Consider the following 15,442-nt stretch of genomic DNA (forward strand, 5'->3'; position numbering starts at 1 on the left):
GTTTTTCCTATCTTCAGAAAAATTTATATCAAGGGAAATCTGTGCCACTGTGGAGAGAAGTGTTACTCAGGGTCACTTCAGGTAACAGTAAGTGAGCCCTGACTGACTGGATTTCCATGAACTTTTTGTGGAATAAGGGACTAGTTAGCGTAACAGGTATGGTCTGAGCTGATGGATTTCTGTGCTTTTGTTCTAACTGTATAGGTAATGATGGGCGTGCTAGAGTGCACCTTGAACATAGGCAAGTTTATAAATGATTTCTGCTGTTGTCATTTTTCAGACTTAAAAACCTTATAATAAAGCCCATGATGTATTTAAACAACGGGATGATACCTTGAATATGGCTTTTTGAACATAATTCTGCCCAAGATATCTATATTTTGCTTTAAATTGGGATTAAAAAAATTAGAATTATTCTGACGTCTTATTTTTCACCAAAAACTGACAGCTCCTATATATTCCGAAGCCTGACTGCTCCTATATATACCAGAACCTGACTGCTACACGTGTCACAATCTAAACAGAAATGCTTTGTTTTTATTTTTGTAATATTTTACTTCACATGACTTGAAGTACACTAAAGGTTGAGATAAACAGACATTATGCAACAACCCGTTTAGTACAGAATATTTGATATGAAAACGACTCCCACTGAAAAGCTGGTGTCAAATAATCATTTCTTCTGCAATTATTGACTTGCACCCATCCAAATGACAGGGGCTTGGCTGTCAGCAGGAACAACACTATTCCAACAAATGCTTGTGAAACCCTGCATGGTTGTTATCACATCAAAACCTTTGTGAAACTGTACACTTCTGGCTTTAGTGTTTTCTCTTACGCATTCAGAAACAATAGAGGAGGAACTATCTGTGGTTATTAAGAAACAAGGCTACTTTTTACAAACAACCTTCCCTTAGATACAGTTGATCTTAAGCTGCATGTCTGAAGTTTGGGTGGATTTCAGGCTTGACGTCATATATTATGTTCAGAAGCTTTTTCATCATGCTCTCCTTGTTCTTCTGGTAGCTGCTGGTGAGGTTTCGGATGGTTTCTGTTGTTTGCTCTTCTATTTGGGCAGAGAGGTTACCTTGGGAGCCCATTACCTGAAAAAGCAGAAGTCCTCTAAGCAAAGCAGGCATTATTCATGACTATGTTTATTGTACTTCTCTTTATCATCTAGTATAAACATAATGCAAACACGTCACACTGTTTTCTAACAGTAAGGGTATGATTTAGGTTGAACCGTACACATGAAAACAGAATTAAAGGCAACTCTTTCATATGCTCATTAGCAATAGGAATCTCCCATGTAATGCAAATTTCCCAGCTCCCTGTGGGAACAATGCTGTACGTGTTTTGTCTTTTAACCATTCATTTTATTTATTTTCTGTTTTAATGACTAGTCAACTAAGTTTCAGCACTCCTGTGCCTCATTTGTCTTCACTCAGAATGAACACAAGCACAGCTAAGGAGCAAAACATGGGAAAGCCTTCCTGAAACTGCATTGTTAGAGTTTCAGAGTATTTGAAATGTCTTCAGCAGCTACCAATGTATGACCCTCAACAGGCCTCAGACAAGGTCTTTTAATGTTACATTTTCTTATCTGGCAAAGTACCAGACAGCTTCTGGCACAGTTAATATCAGGACATTCGCTTAGAATTTAATTGACTCTCCACTCACTGAACATTTTAGCAAGGTTATGTTATAAACAGATGCACACGTTCCAAATCCGTGGCTTTGTTCCTCCTCCCCCACTGCCCCAACATCTCTTGCGTTTTTCCCTTATGGAAAAGTCCTTCAGATACTGAGGGAGAATTTTGTTTTCAGCTGGAGAATTCCACAGGGAGGAGCGGAAGACATTTCTGCACACAGAGTAAGAAAGTAATAAATAACATATTCTCCTTGTTCCTGCCACAGTTCTCTGGGGTGGACTAGCAGCTGGACTAACCTGTGATGGTAGTAGGGGTACATAGAGGATGACCTCAAGCGGGAGGAATCATTAGTTGTATTTTCCATGTGATTTCTGCCCAACTTAGTACTTGAAAGAAGGAGAGGCAGCTGAACTATGATCTCCTTTTGCACAAATCACATTTGCAATTATCTGTACCTGGCAGTGTAGTAAGAAGTTTGTCTGCAATCCAGATGTAAAACATTTTCTGATTTGGAAGAAATACAGGATGTAGACACAATAGTAAACACTGGAAAAAGAGTATCATTTTCTGTAGTAACTATTTTTAGTTGGCATTTTATTTTAGCTTTTAGACAAGTTGTTAGGGTCTCATGTGGGAAAGATTGTACAGCTTAAACCTGATTTATGAAGCTGATTTTTTCCACTGGGGAAAATAACTTTCTAGAGATCCCAGATGGTTGCATGTTATCCAGCTACTAAATATTTTTGCAAAACCTCAAGGAGAGGATTATAATAAGAAGAGCTTCTCTAAATCAGGAACCTGCTCTCTTGGTTTGTGCTAATACTGATCTGAGATGGTTGATTCTTAATCTTAATTTTCATCTTTTATTTCCACTCCACTTCTGAATTCTTTCTCTTATCAGGATCCAGGCAATGTTCTGTTTAGTTTGTGATTTCTTCTGACCTTTATAGTCTGTCCATCATTTTGCCCACACTGGTTTTATGTTAGTGGCATTCCAAAGTTGCCAAAGCATTACTCCGTCTCTGAAAGCACAGGTTTGGAGCCAGCGTTCGCATTGCCGGAGTTCAGTGACCTCAGACCTGAGTGCAACACCACGAGCACTATGGAAACCAATTTGGGCTCAATTTTGTATGTCTCTTTTGAAAAGTTATTTCAGAAAACAAAATCTTGCTGTCACTCTAATCTCATATTAATCATTACTTTTTTTTTTGGTCATTGTTCATTTTGAACTGATGCAGAACATCTCACGAGACAAGAAAAATTACCCCAGTAAGGATACAGCAACACAGTAAGATGAGAAACAGCATTAAATGAGACTGACCAAAAATTATATTAGTGTCTGAATACACGAGCCAGCAAACTGAGCTGGGTGTCAGACCTTCTTGGGTTACCTCCTCACTGCCTTCTAAGTGCAGGTTAAATGTGATGAGATTGCTCTGAGGTAGCTAAATGTTCAGCATAATGGGGCCAGGGAACTTGAAGCAGGACTGCAGTGATCTTATGCAGCATGCTCTCATTTGAGGAGCAACACATGCTTTGGCCTGCTTGTGTAACATGCTCAGTTGTTGAACAATGACCTCTGCTTGCAGTTTGAGTTTTTGTTTATGATGAAAATATTGAGAACATCAAACAAAGGTTTTTTTCTCCTCTGCTATGTATGTCAGACTAAACCAAGAACTTTCATTTGGTTGAGAAGTTTAAGACATTTAGATGCATTTTTTTTTTTTACTTTGTTAGGATCAGTAAAAATCTGAAGTTGTTTGTATAAGACAACTCCACCTGGCTGGCAGACTGGTAGTGTGTCTGGAGTCTGACAGTGCATACAGGAAACTTGGTGTGTATGTTCTAAAAATTACGATCTCTGCTGGGAAATGTATTATGTGAAATATGTCTGAAATAATATATTTATATGGCAGTTTTTATTTGACCTCCTTGGCTTTTTTGTTGTTGCTGTTTTGGAACAGAGTTTTCTTTCCTGAAAAAAAAAAAACAAACAGGGAGGAAACAAGAAGAAAACCGTACGAGGAAGGTTGCCAAGCAAAAAGAGAATAGTTTGTGAAATTTTATGAAAATGGCAGAGATGACAGCAAGGTGCCATAAATATATAATATGAACTGCAATTCAGATATGAAAATATCCAGACAGTTGTTACTAGGAAGATGTGAAAAACTCCAAAGCTTGGGTGATTTCAGTTCATCAAAGATGCAGTGTTCTATGCAGTTAAAAAGCTCAAGTGGAACAGAAATAGAAAGAGGGATTTTTAACTGAAACATCTACCTTATTTCAACCTCCAGTTTCGGGCAGAAACAAGGTCTTTCTGGAAGACTCCTTTGGGAGGACCTGAAAGTATTATTGCTGAAGGGAGATAATGCTTTCTAAAGGGCAAATGTGAGCCATAATACAGAATCTGGACAATTTCAGTGGTTAAAATCCGCAATATCAGGTACAAATGCATTCCAATCCTGTGAAAAAAGTCAAAATGAAGTATATGCACAACACAGGTGAGGCCCGTGTGACAGGTGTGTTTAATCAGCATGGCCAAGTTAGTTTGTGAGAGTGTCCACATCCTGCTCTTTCAAACAGTTTGGTTTACTGCAAAAGCCCGTACAGGTCTCACTTACGTTCGTTTGCTTGTTCCTGAATTCCTTCTCCCTCTGCAACCGGTAATGGTCTATCTCAGCTATGGCTTCTTCTTTGGCCTGCTTCAGTCTCTTTCCCTTTCCTAACAGAGGGAAGAACCACAGATTTATGTCACAGTTGTCACATTATCCCAAAAGGTGCATCTCCCACCATAAGAGGTATTTAAGCTGGGTAGAAGTTTCCTGGACAAAGTTTTGAGCAAGGTGAGCAGCAGTGGCATTTGCACTGAATTGGTAGAAGAGCCGAAGGGATTTAATAGGTCTCTCTTAGAGTGAAAATACCTATCTTCTGAGATCAGCTCCCTACACGGAAGCACACATCAAAATGAAAATCTTGCTGGTTTGCTAACAACAGAAGTCCTTTTCCAACTACACGTTTTCTCATAACACAAATGATTTTTTTTTGTCACAGCTTTGTGTTTAAATAAATATCTATCTTCCCTTCATCAGCAATAGTAGCAGCCAGCTAACAGATTTTAGTTGTCAGTGATTGGAAAAGACGTTATTTTGTAAGGTTTTTCTGCATTGATTGACTGCCAGGATCCCTTCATCCCACACCAACTGGGTTCTGTTTAGAGCTGGCAGATTTCCAAAGTGCTGCAAGATACATCTTAACCATTACCAAACTGAGCTGCAACCTCCTGGCTCTGTCCTCTTTGCCCCCACCCTTTTTCCTGAACATCTGTTAAATGCAGAGGTGGGTGATTAAGAGAAAAAGGAAGCTGATGGTGTTCTCTACTAATGTGCAGAAAACATGGAAGTTATTGTGAAGTCTTTCTTTCATTTTATTTTTAAATACGATGATGAACTTAAAAATGGCATTTTAGGCAGTAGTGAAAACTAGACTTTTCCCCCTGAGAAGGCTTGTGTTTACAAGCTTATGTAAAATGGAACCCACGTAAGTTATTGCAAGAGCAGGTAAAAGGCACAGCCTGGGTGTCACAGGGATGTTAGGTCAAGGATGAAAGTAGAAGGATTGATGTGCATGTGATAAGTTTTTACACAAAGAAAGTATTGAGCTCTCATGACAACGCCATGGTGTGTGCATGGTGCTTTGCATGTAGAAACTTGGAAAAGTCAGGTGGATCTCGACAGGACTCTGCTACGCTATTTTCTGCAGAGAGTCACTGATAGGGCAGCAGTCCTCTTGCACTGAAAATTGATGCGTTATGTTTAAAGCTGCTGGGACTGATGCTGATTTGTTGTTTTTATTCTTTTATTTCTTTGGTCTCTTTCTCCTATGCATCTAGAACGTAACGGGTGGGAGAGGATACTCTTGCTCAACTGGATAAAAAATCCCTTGCTTACTTGCATAAATGAGGATAACGCAAAACTGGACAACTGAACATGGTTCCTTAATCTGATGCATGAAATGCCTTTTCATTAATTTACTGTAGCCACCTACTTGATGTCACTGAGAAATATCAATACTTTCAGAAAGCTCTTGGTTTGTTTTTAAATCTTAAAATGCAAGTAAGTTGAAAACAGTATCTTCTTGGAAAACCTAAAGAACATTCTGGAACTAAGCTGGGGAGCTGTGCATTCCAATTTCAGACCTGTTTTTTCCAGGTGGCTCTGTCAGATTGGTTGCACCTGTGCTGGGCTTCTCAAGCCTTATCAGGTGTGACACGTAGCAATCTGTTTCACCACGGCAGGGCACAACAGAGCCAAATGTGAGAGGAAGACCGTTGTTTTTGATATGTTTCTGACTGGGCAAAATTCCCAATCCAGTGGTAAAGTATTTGCCCAGCTGGTGGCCCCTTCAGAAGCTGTTATCTGCGGGACAGTGAGCAGGAGCAGATATTTGCCTGAAACATGGATTTCTTTTTGAAGTTTTGGTTCTCAAACCATTGGATTTCATGGATGGGCTTGTTGTGGGAAAAGCAGAGAGGTGAGGTTTTACAGCAAGGAGGAGGAAAATGGTGGGGAGCTCCACAGCTTTACGGCCTTTCAGTTCATCAGTGGAGTACTCACCTGTGAGGCTATTACTCATCTCAGAGTTCTCTGCCATGAAAGTAATAAAATTTGTGTAGAGGAATAATTATGTATTTTAACTCCCAAAAGTTTGAATTTACTTGATAGAAGCTGATACTTTCACCATCTGTGTCACTCTATGGAGTGTTGGGATCATTAACTGACAGACTCATGTAAAAGCCTGATATCAATCTGGACAACAAAATTTGGGACCAGATGAGAGCTGTGTTTTCAAGTTGCTCTTACTCTCATCTCCAAATTTAGAGCTGTTCAGCTTAATATAGAGGTTTTCCTTTAGAAATGGTACTGGAAGGAGATTCTCTGGAACTGTGATCAGAGGGAGTGACTAAAATGAAACTCTGCCAATTTCACCAGCTGAACAATTGGATCTCTACAGTAAATTAAATTATTTCAAAAATGGTGGGATTTTAATTTCAAATTCCATCTGGGGGGCCATCTGTACTAAATATGTTGCATATTTGGCCACGAGATGGATAAACGAATCCATTTAAAATGCATACAATAGAAAGAGAGGCTAACTATAGAAGTGCAGTTCAGCCACCTCTCACAGTGCAGCTGGTGAACCAAAAAGTGAATATATACATACGTGTCGGTTCCTGACACTGGAATAAGCACAATACATAGGGTGTCACTGGAGAGTGGTAGCCATTGGTTTTTTTGTTTTTTTTTTCCATGTTGCCTTTAGGATTGGCACAGCAGGAACCTGCTGCTTCCTATTTAATTAAGTGGAAAAGCTGTGAGTAAATTACTGCTAGTTCGAGAATGTTGTGGACAGAATCAGCAACTGCCAACATATGCGATAGTGCATATGCTGCACCTGATTAAGTTAAGCAGAAACTAGAGCTTAACCTGCTGTTTCACTAGAGGCAAACCAAAATTAATTAATCAATCTGTTATTAACCACTTGTCTGCTACCTTAGATGTACAATAAGGAATTGCCTTTTCCAGGTCTTACTGAACTTCTAGGTAGGATTCTCTATCATAGAGCTGAGCTAATATTAAACCTTACTTCCTCATGGGTGGCAGAGCACAGCAATTCAGCCAAGATCATGCAGAAAGTGGGCTAGAAACAGAGGAAGGATGGGCAAGCCAACCTGTCTTTCATAGATTTACCCCTGCATTGAAAAGGGGAGGTGTAGAAAGCTCCAGGTTTTAAAAAGACCTTTACCCCAAGGGGCATACAGTGAGGGCTAGGTCTGCTGCTGCCTGTTTGTCCTGCCTTCTTTCTTGTCTTTCAGGACAGGGAGCAGCAATGGAGCAGAGCCTGGCTCCATTTCCCACTGTGCCCTGGATATGGTACTTGAGGGAGAGGAGGGAGAATCAGCAGGCTTCATGTTAAATCACGCTAATCTTAACCAACTTTCTGTAGCAAGTCAGCCCTGTATTAGATATTCCCTTACGTAATCTGTGGGAAGGAGCTAGTAGCATAAAGAAAGGTTATTCCCTTCTTTGTAGGTATTGCCACAATGTTAATGAAATAACTCTGGTTAAATCCAGAGCAACCAGAGTGATTTATTTATTTATTCAAAGATCTTGCAAGAGAAAGGCAGTAGAAATTAAATCTTTATGAAAATTTTATTTTCTAATTTGCTTTAACACTGTTATCTTGCTTCCCCAGAACTGACTTGCTAAAATCATCTTGCTGTTTTCAAACAGATCATCTGGGCTTCTAGCTAAATTTCTGCACAGAAATGTCAAATGAATAAGCTGCCAAAAATTAATGACGTTTTCTTTATATAAGACCGTTTCTGTCGTTTTCTGCTTTGTTTTTTGTCTGCTAAATAGAATTTAGGAATGCTCATTTTTATAGACTATTTTGCAGTTATAATCAAATGCAGTAAAACCAGCTGATCAGTGTATATATAGCTTTTTGCTAGTTAAAATATGTTGTGGGTCCAAGTGAGCATGATGGATGTAACTGATATCATTCTTTTTAAATGTTTTGTAGTATTTGTGTTTTTTTTTAACATGATTTCTTGAAAACTTTCATATAGGCTTCCACTGTATTGGAAATTAGAAATTCAAGCCAAGATGTAAAAATCTGTAAGAATCCAAGTTTTGCTAAATCCAGTGTATGTGACACATTGTTTTCCCTTCTTTTAGCCAAAAGGGTTTTCAGTAATTGACATTTTGGTTCTGACAATGATAAGTTATTTCAGGGATACAATTTATGCTTAAGGAAAAAACAATAGACAAGGCAGTGCATAGATAGAGAACAGCAAGCTCTTTTTTGTTCACGATTAATGGATTTGATGGTTTCAGCCTCGCATATGTGTATTTACCAATTGACTGTTAATAAATTGTCAGGTATAAATGACAGCAGTTGATGATATAGCAAAGGATGTGATATGGAAGGCGGGATAAAGGTTATTGAGCAAGAAGAGCTGCGATGATACACTTTTTGCTTTGCTTTGTGACTGTAATTGTATTTATTTGTGAGCTTCAGTGGTCCAAGTAGATTTTGCATTACAAACAGCTGCACATATTTCAGTAACAGCCAGGCCCATTACCTGCTTATGTATGATTCTATGTGTGTCCATGCTGCATTTTGTTCTGATTATGTGAGTTTCAGCAGTAAACACTGACAGTTTTGCACGAGCGTACTTTTGGTAATTGCATTTCCTTGAAAATGACTTTTCCTTGTGACCCTCGAGCAACCAGCCCTTCCTTCTTCTCACATTACAGCGTAAATAGGATAATCTGGTTTACTCAACCCGTGGTGTTGTGCAAAGACTGATTGCAGTGACAAGGAGGTCATATTCAGGGTACAGGAGGGGCAGGGCTGCTTGGTATGGGCAGGACGGGTTCAGCACTCAACCAGAGCTTTGAGATGCCCGGCCAAGAGCAGCAGCTGCTGATCCCAGCTGGTCTGAAGTGGGCCAGGGCTGGTGCTTCTGAGGTGAGGAAGAACACCCTCACCTTGCTTCTCCAAACGGTGTGTGCAGGTTAACCGGTTGCATTTCAAAATATTAATTCTGTTTGATGTTTCTTGTATGTTAGTCTCACTCAGATGTAAACTTTGCAGTCATTAATGTTGATTCAACTGCTGAATCACACTGGGAACAAGACTGCTGAAATAATTTCGGTTTGGCACAACAGGATTTAGCAATAGGAAAACCCCTTTAATCCTTGATTCAAGTTATTTAGGCCATTGCTGGTTTAGTTAGGCATGTAAAAGTGGCACAGTGGCAGTGCCATGAAAACCTGAAGTGAAGGACAGCAAGGAGAATTTGTGCCAGCAACAGCGAGACCAGTCTGATGCGTGAGAGTGGAGATGAGTTACAGAGAAGGAAGTCATACTGATGAAATATTTGTATTCTGTTTTTACTGATAACAAAACTTCTATAGCTTGTTTGCTGTAGCTGCTGAATAACTCTTCCCTCAGCACTGCAGCACTGGTAGGCGTGGGCAGGGGTTGAACTCAGACTGAGAGAGATTTGGAAGGAAGCTTATTTGGAAGAAGCCCCATGTTTATCACGAGTGCTGTGCGTGGGGCTGGGGTGCTGACAGGAGTGTAATTGTAGGCAGAGTGGAGTAAAACCAGCTCGGCTCATATCTGGACTCAGTGGGATGCTCATTTTGGTCTTCACTTGAATGTTATAATGATACTTTTTATTTTGGGGGCATCTTAACTTACAAAGCTTCTTTTAAACTGGATGTTTCAGAAAAAGCCAAATTGCCTTTTTTTGTTGTTTAAAAAAACCCCACACAAACACACAAAAATGTAAGTGATGTCAAGTTGTCATAGCTAAAGGACTGATTCTGCAGTTGGTGTTCAGATCTTACTCATTCCCTGCATGTGAGGTCATGCCCTTACAGATCACCCATTTTTTTGCTCTGGGGAACCCTGCATGTGAAGGGGAGCACATCTCATTGAAAGCACGTCGGCTGGCTGTAGAAGGGTTGAATTTCTACCTAATTGTTCCTTGACTTCAAGCTTGGAATAGCAACCCCAAACACCCTTTTGGTGAGTTCTTTTTTTTTAATTTTTTGAAGATGGTAGAATGCTGTTTCTTCTGCATGGCTGCAAGGCATGGGCAGCAGCTGGATGCTCAGGGAAGGGACATGACTTTTCCACTTCTCTGCATGCTGCTGTACAAATTAGCACATCACACAATGATGCTGATTGGTATGTAGAGGGAATATACAAATTACGTAAACTTTTTTCTTTAGCTTCTATTTTTCTTGGAAAACAAAATCCTTTATCACACTATCTTGCTGCACATGGCATCATTCTTCACTGGAAGAGGTTGTCCAGAGATGCTATGGATGCCCTCTCCCTGCAGGTGTCCAAGGCCAGGCTGCATGGGGCTTTGAGCAACCTGGTCTCGTGGGAGGTATCCTTGTCTATAGCAGGGGGTTGGAACTAGATGATCTTAAAGGCCCCTTCCAACCCAAACCATTCGGTGATTTTCACCCATTTGACCTCAGTGCTTCAGGATGCCATTAAACTTCCTGTTTCTAAGTCAAGATTGTTCCGTGAAACAGCATTCATCTGTCATGGCTAATGCAAGTTAGTGACTCATGTAGTTGGAACCTGTGTTAAGAATTACTTCTTTTACTGGAATTATGAAAATTTCACCTTTTTTTTTAAATATAAATTGAGATATTGCTTTCATTTTTGTACTTTTTTGTTGCTTGTATTTGATTAGAATTTAAAAGTTTGAATTTATTCTTGGATACCTATTATGCACGCTTTACTTATACAAGATATGCTTATTCTAAACTGAACGTTTGATCACTTGCTGGTAGCTCGTAATAAGACTATAGAAACAGTCTCAGTTCCTGTTTTTGTACTGGGACTTTGATTATTGTCATCCCAATTTATTGTCATATACTTTTTGACACCCAGTTGAGATTAAAAAGCGAGGGGCTTGTTTGCGTAAGTAAAGAGGAACACTGAAAATGTGTATAAAGCAAAATACGTGGTCTAGAGTCTCGTTTTCTGGAGCTGGCTGCCAGAGGCGTGTAGGCTTCTAGTTTAAATACCTAAAGAAGGCTGTAATGACCTTATTGGCATAGAGAAAAAGCAAGAATAAATCTAGCTGACAGGATGAATATAACAAAGAAAGCCTTGTTTAATCTGAAGAGGCACGTGCACACACACACACACACACGTACACACAGGCACACGTGTGCACAGAATTTAAGCCAAGTATGCATCTAGTTAAATGCCTACTGCAGTCAAGGCATGGCACTAATGCAAGTGAAAGCGAAGTGGCACATAGGAAAGAATAGGTGCACATCTGCGATGTGTACAGATGAAATAATGTTTTTCCTTGGGCCACTGTATTTCTGAAAAGCTTACAGTAGGAAAAGAGAGTAAAACCAGGCAACGTGCTTACTCTTTTTGGCTTCCTCCAGCTTGTCCTTGGCACGTTTTTCTGCCTGCAAAAGCTGCTGGATTCCTTGGGACTGGCTGGTCATGCTGGTGGCCGAGGCTGATGTACTTCTACAGGGCTCAGGGCTCGGAGGGAGCTTTATACAGCTGCCAGGCCCTTCCCTGTGCTTTTCTGTCTGTCAGTTATTACAACAGCCTTCCAGATTGCACCAAACCAACCTGCTCTGTCCAGATTACTTCTGCTAAAAAAGGCTGCTGGTGTAATTGGAGAAACAGCAACTAGATTTACAAGGACCTTCCCTCCTTCTTAGGATCACCAAAGTATCTGGTTCACGCTCTGGAAGAAGAGGAGAAAAGCACTCCAAATGGCTTGTGATTGTATTTTTTTTAATCTTCTGTTGTTGAAGTAGAATACAGTTAACCTGATGAGAGGAACTAAGGGGAAAAATAATTTTAGCTCCTGAAATTTGCTTTCAATAAAACTTTCCATGAATGTAAAGAATTAAACTTGAGCAGTACGTAAATAGCTTTGGTTGAATTGGTTGTAGGCATCTGATTCACATTGCTTCTTGAAGATACTCTTTTTTTCTTTTTTTTTCTTTAAAGCAAAACATTAGTAGGAAATGAACTCATCAAGGACTGTGGGTTAAATAGGCATGTGCTGGGTAGGTATGCTTTCCCAGGGAGCTGAGTGCTGTGCTGGGTGGCTGTGGGCTCTGGGAAGGTATAGCTGCTGGTCCATGTATTTCCTTTTCAAGCTCTACTAACACACAGAGCAGTCAAACAGGTGGGAGCCTGACTGTAGTGCACGTCTGTTCCCTGTGGTAGGAAGGTGACTTGTGTGCTGCTGCACGAATATTTTAAATAAGGATTCAGAATATATTAAAACAGAATCAAATCTTGCTCTTAAAGGTACTCCAGGCATTACACGGGAGAGGAGCACATCAAGATTTGTAATGGAGATCTGTGACGACCTTCTTGCTCACTTCATGCAACTAAGCAACCTGGCTTTTGTGAGGAAATGCTTATTGTTTTGAAGACTTTTTCTTCCCAAGTGGTTGTGGGTTTGTGGGAAAATGGAGGGAGAAGCCTCTTGCCCTGTTACTGCCTTCAGCTGCTCTGAATGATGGTAGCATTGAGAAAAGGAAGTTTTTTGCTTTGTGATTTGTAACCCAGGCTCACTCTGGGAAGGTCTGAGCACTTATGTACTCCTTATGGTTTGTTAACAACCTTCATCCAGAAACCACATGAGATGTCTGCCCAGCTCTAGTGCTGACTTCAGAGATCGGCTCTCGATGCAAGGGAGCAGACAAGGCACTATTTTTAGAAGATTTTAATGCGTATCTTTGAAGCTTGCTTTATTCAGAAATAAAAAGGAAGTGGTAATCAGTTGTACAGAAACTGTGCGAGCTGCAGTGCTGAGAAGCCCATTGTGCTTCTGGAGCTCAGCTCCAAGTAATCTGACCAGCACAGAAAAGCAGAAGTGGAAAGTGAAAGTATTAGGAAAAAGAATGGTTAACTTGGGACAGGAAACTTGGGTGCAGAATGTGAAAGCAGTAGTTACTTAAAAATTAAGTGGGAAGCAGAGATGTTCTCAGGCTTTTCTCAGATATCAGAAGTGTGTTCAAGGCAAAGGGTCTTGTCAAGCAAATCTCTGAGCTTCAAGAAATGAAACGAAGCTGCTACCAAACTAGGCTGTTTCAGAGCTTCTGGACTTAACTAAAAGAGCCAGGAGTGAGCTACTTCTGTTTCTCTGAGAAGTTCTCAAAGTTGTATTTATGTTATGTGGACCTCAGTAATGGTCTACATACTGGTGTTTAAAATCTGTTGATTTTAATATTTCATAGAAAACAGTTACATGTAATGAATTTTTATAGGAAAAATTTCCAACTTTGAACTGGTTACCAAGTTCTTCCATCATTCAAAAATGCATGCATTTCTAAAGCAGACCATTTGGGCTGCAAATGTCACATTCACATATTTTAATACCCGTTCTAAATTTTAAAAATCTCATTTTGTAATTTGCCCTATTTTTGTATGTATTGTTTTGTATAACTGTTTTTGTATGTGCAAGTATGTGGATGAGAAGACAGCATGGGATTCTGAGATCTTTCCTGACAGGGCAGGTACTGGGACATCTCCCTGGGGGGGAAGTTTTGACTGATGCTTATACACCATTTGTTAGGCTCCACACACACTGCCACCTAGAACTCATTTTGAAGCTTGTCTGATGATGATGGTGATGATGACAGACTATTTTGACATGGCACCTTATGCGTATGCCACTTCATGGACAATTCATTAAAATAATGTAGGGTGTGCCACTGACTGACCAGACTCCTACTTCATCACCCAGACAAATAAGTAACTTTTCTGTGCTGCAGTCACAGGTCTCTTTTTTTTTTTTTCTCAAGTTAAGTCCAGACTCATTTAATTAGAGAAGAGAAGCTGATGTAATGACCGATGATGTGGGCAAAGGTGTTATGAGAGGGAGCGAAGGCAGAGAGGCTTCTTTCAAAGTTGTTTCTGTTTCCCTCTTCAGCATCTCATCCAGCTCTCTCACTACTCAGAATTTTGTGAGCCTTCTCGGATTGTTCTCACCAATATAAAGGAAGATTGGCACAGTTCTGGTGTTCCTGCTCCCCCAAAGTAAAACTGTGGCTCTATGAAATGATGAGTCTTATGTGGAATAAGAGACCCTGCAGACACCTTGCTGCTCAGCTGCAGCTTGACCAGTAGAGACACTCTAAGTCAGGCATTTCTACTTTAGATGGAGGCTGCTGTTCTCTGTCTGCAGCGGGAAGGTTGGTGGCAATGAGTAAACTCACCCCAGGTAATTCAGATTTTTTTACTTGGAAAAAGGTCTGCTTGCTGTGACTCAGATTGATCCTTACCTTGCGCAAATATAACAGCTTCTCAAAGCATCTCCCACCAAGCAGTGTTTGCAGCACCCTTTTATTGTGGTTTACATGTGCGCAGACTGTTCTCTGTAGGACAGCAGCAGGCAGAGTTTCCGCTGAAACATGTTCAAGCTGAATTTCTCCCATGCATTGTCTGTGTGGTTGTATTTCCTTAAGCACGCACATTTTTGTAACTTTACTTTTTAATTATTAAAAATATTGTTTCTAAGTAGTGCTGATGTGAGTACTAAGCACACTTTGTTCAGGCTGTGGCTTCAAAGCAGTGACTGATTCAATGCAAAAGCATTAAAATAGCGTGTCAGGCAGGACAGCTGGCACAGAGGCTTTTGTGTATCAACATGTGCACCTTTTGTTTCTTTGCTCTAGACAGGTCTAAGTAAGGAAAAGAAAGCACTGTGCACACCTGCATAACATACACCATACTGAGGTCTGCTTTTCTAATGAAAATGAAACATCTTCAAGTGGAGCAAGAGCTGTCATGTTGAGGAAGAACAGATAGTGCACAATTCTGCTGCTTCTGTCAGCGTTAGCGTCAAAAGGACTTTGTATAACTTAAACTGTGTGCAATAACTACCACATGCCTCTCAAAATTATGTCCTTTTCTCTCATAGTTAAACAGCTGTATTTAAAGAGATAGTTTTGAATTTTGTATGGAAGTTACAATTATTTGTGCACTTTGGGATTCTCTCTACAGCTATTCCTAGCAGTGATGCTCTCGCTCTGTTAACTTCAGTGCACTTGATCTCAGCAGCCTAAGTTTCACCTGGAAGCCTGAACAAATATGGGAACAAGTAGGTAAGCAAAGATGCACAAATATTAGTGTACTGATAGAAGCAGTTTGCTGCCAAGTTGACTGACAGAGGCCCAGCTCTGACTGGCTTAGAAGCCTATATT

General features: G+C 40.2%; 1 protein-coding gene and 1 long non-coding RNA gene across 2 annotated transcripts in view; one reads left to right on the forward strand and one right to left on the reverse strand.

The window, feature by feature from the left end:
* The window catches only part of LOC116216972, a 51,437-nt gene extending 36,205 nt beyond the window's left edge, over nucleotides 1-15,232 (forward strand). The window contains exon 5 of the long non-coding RNA XR_004160752.1: nucleotides 12,540-15,232. This is a non-coding gene — a long non-coding RNA (uncharacterized LOC116216972). The remainder of the gene's footprint in view (nucleotides 1-12,539) is intronic.
* ATP6V1G3 (ATPase H+ transporting V1 subunit G3) lies at nucleotides 518-11,833 on the reverse strand. Its single transcript, XM_003208634.4, has 3 exons — nucleotides 11,632-11,833; nucleotides 4,274-4,374; nucleotides 518-1,103 (listed from the first exon to the last, which is right to left on the reverse strand). The coding sequence occupies exons 1-3, from the start codon at nucleotides 11,711-11,713 to the stop codon at nucleotides 930-932; spliced, it is 357 nt and encodes a 118-aa protein (XP_003208682.1). The 5' UTR covers nucleotides 11,714-11,833; the 3' UTR covers nucleotides 518-929.
* Nucleotides 15,233-15,442: the final 210 nt, after the last annotated feature.

This window comes from Meleagris gallopavo, chromosome 10 (genome assembly GCF_000146605.3).
Source record: "Meleagris gallopavo isolate NT-WF06-2002-E0010 breed Aviagen turkey brand Nicholas breeding stock chromosome 10, Turkey_5.1, whole genome shotgun sequence".
NCBI lineage: Eukaryota > Metazoa > Chordata > Aves > Galliformes > Phasianidae > Meleagris > Meleagris gallopavo.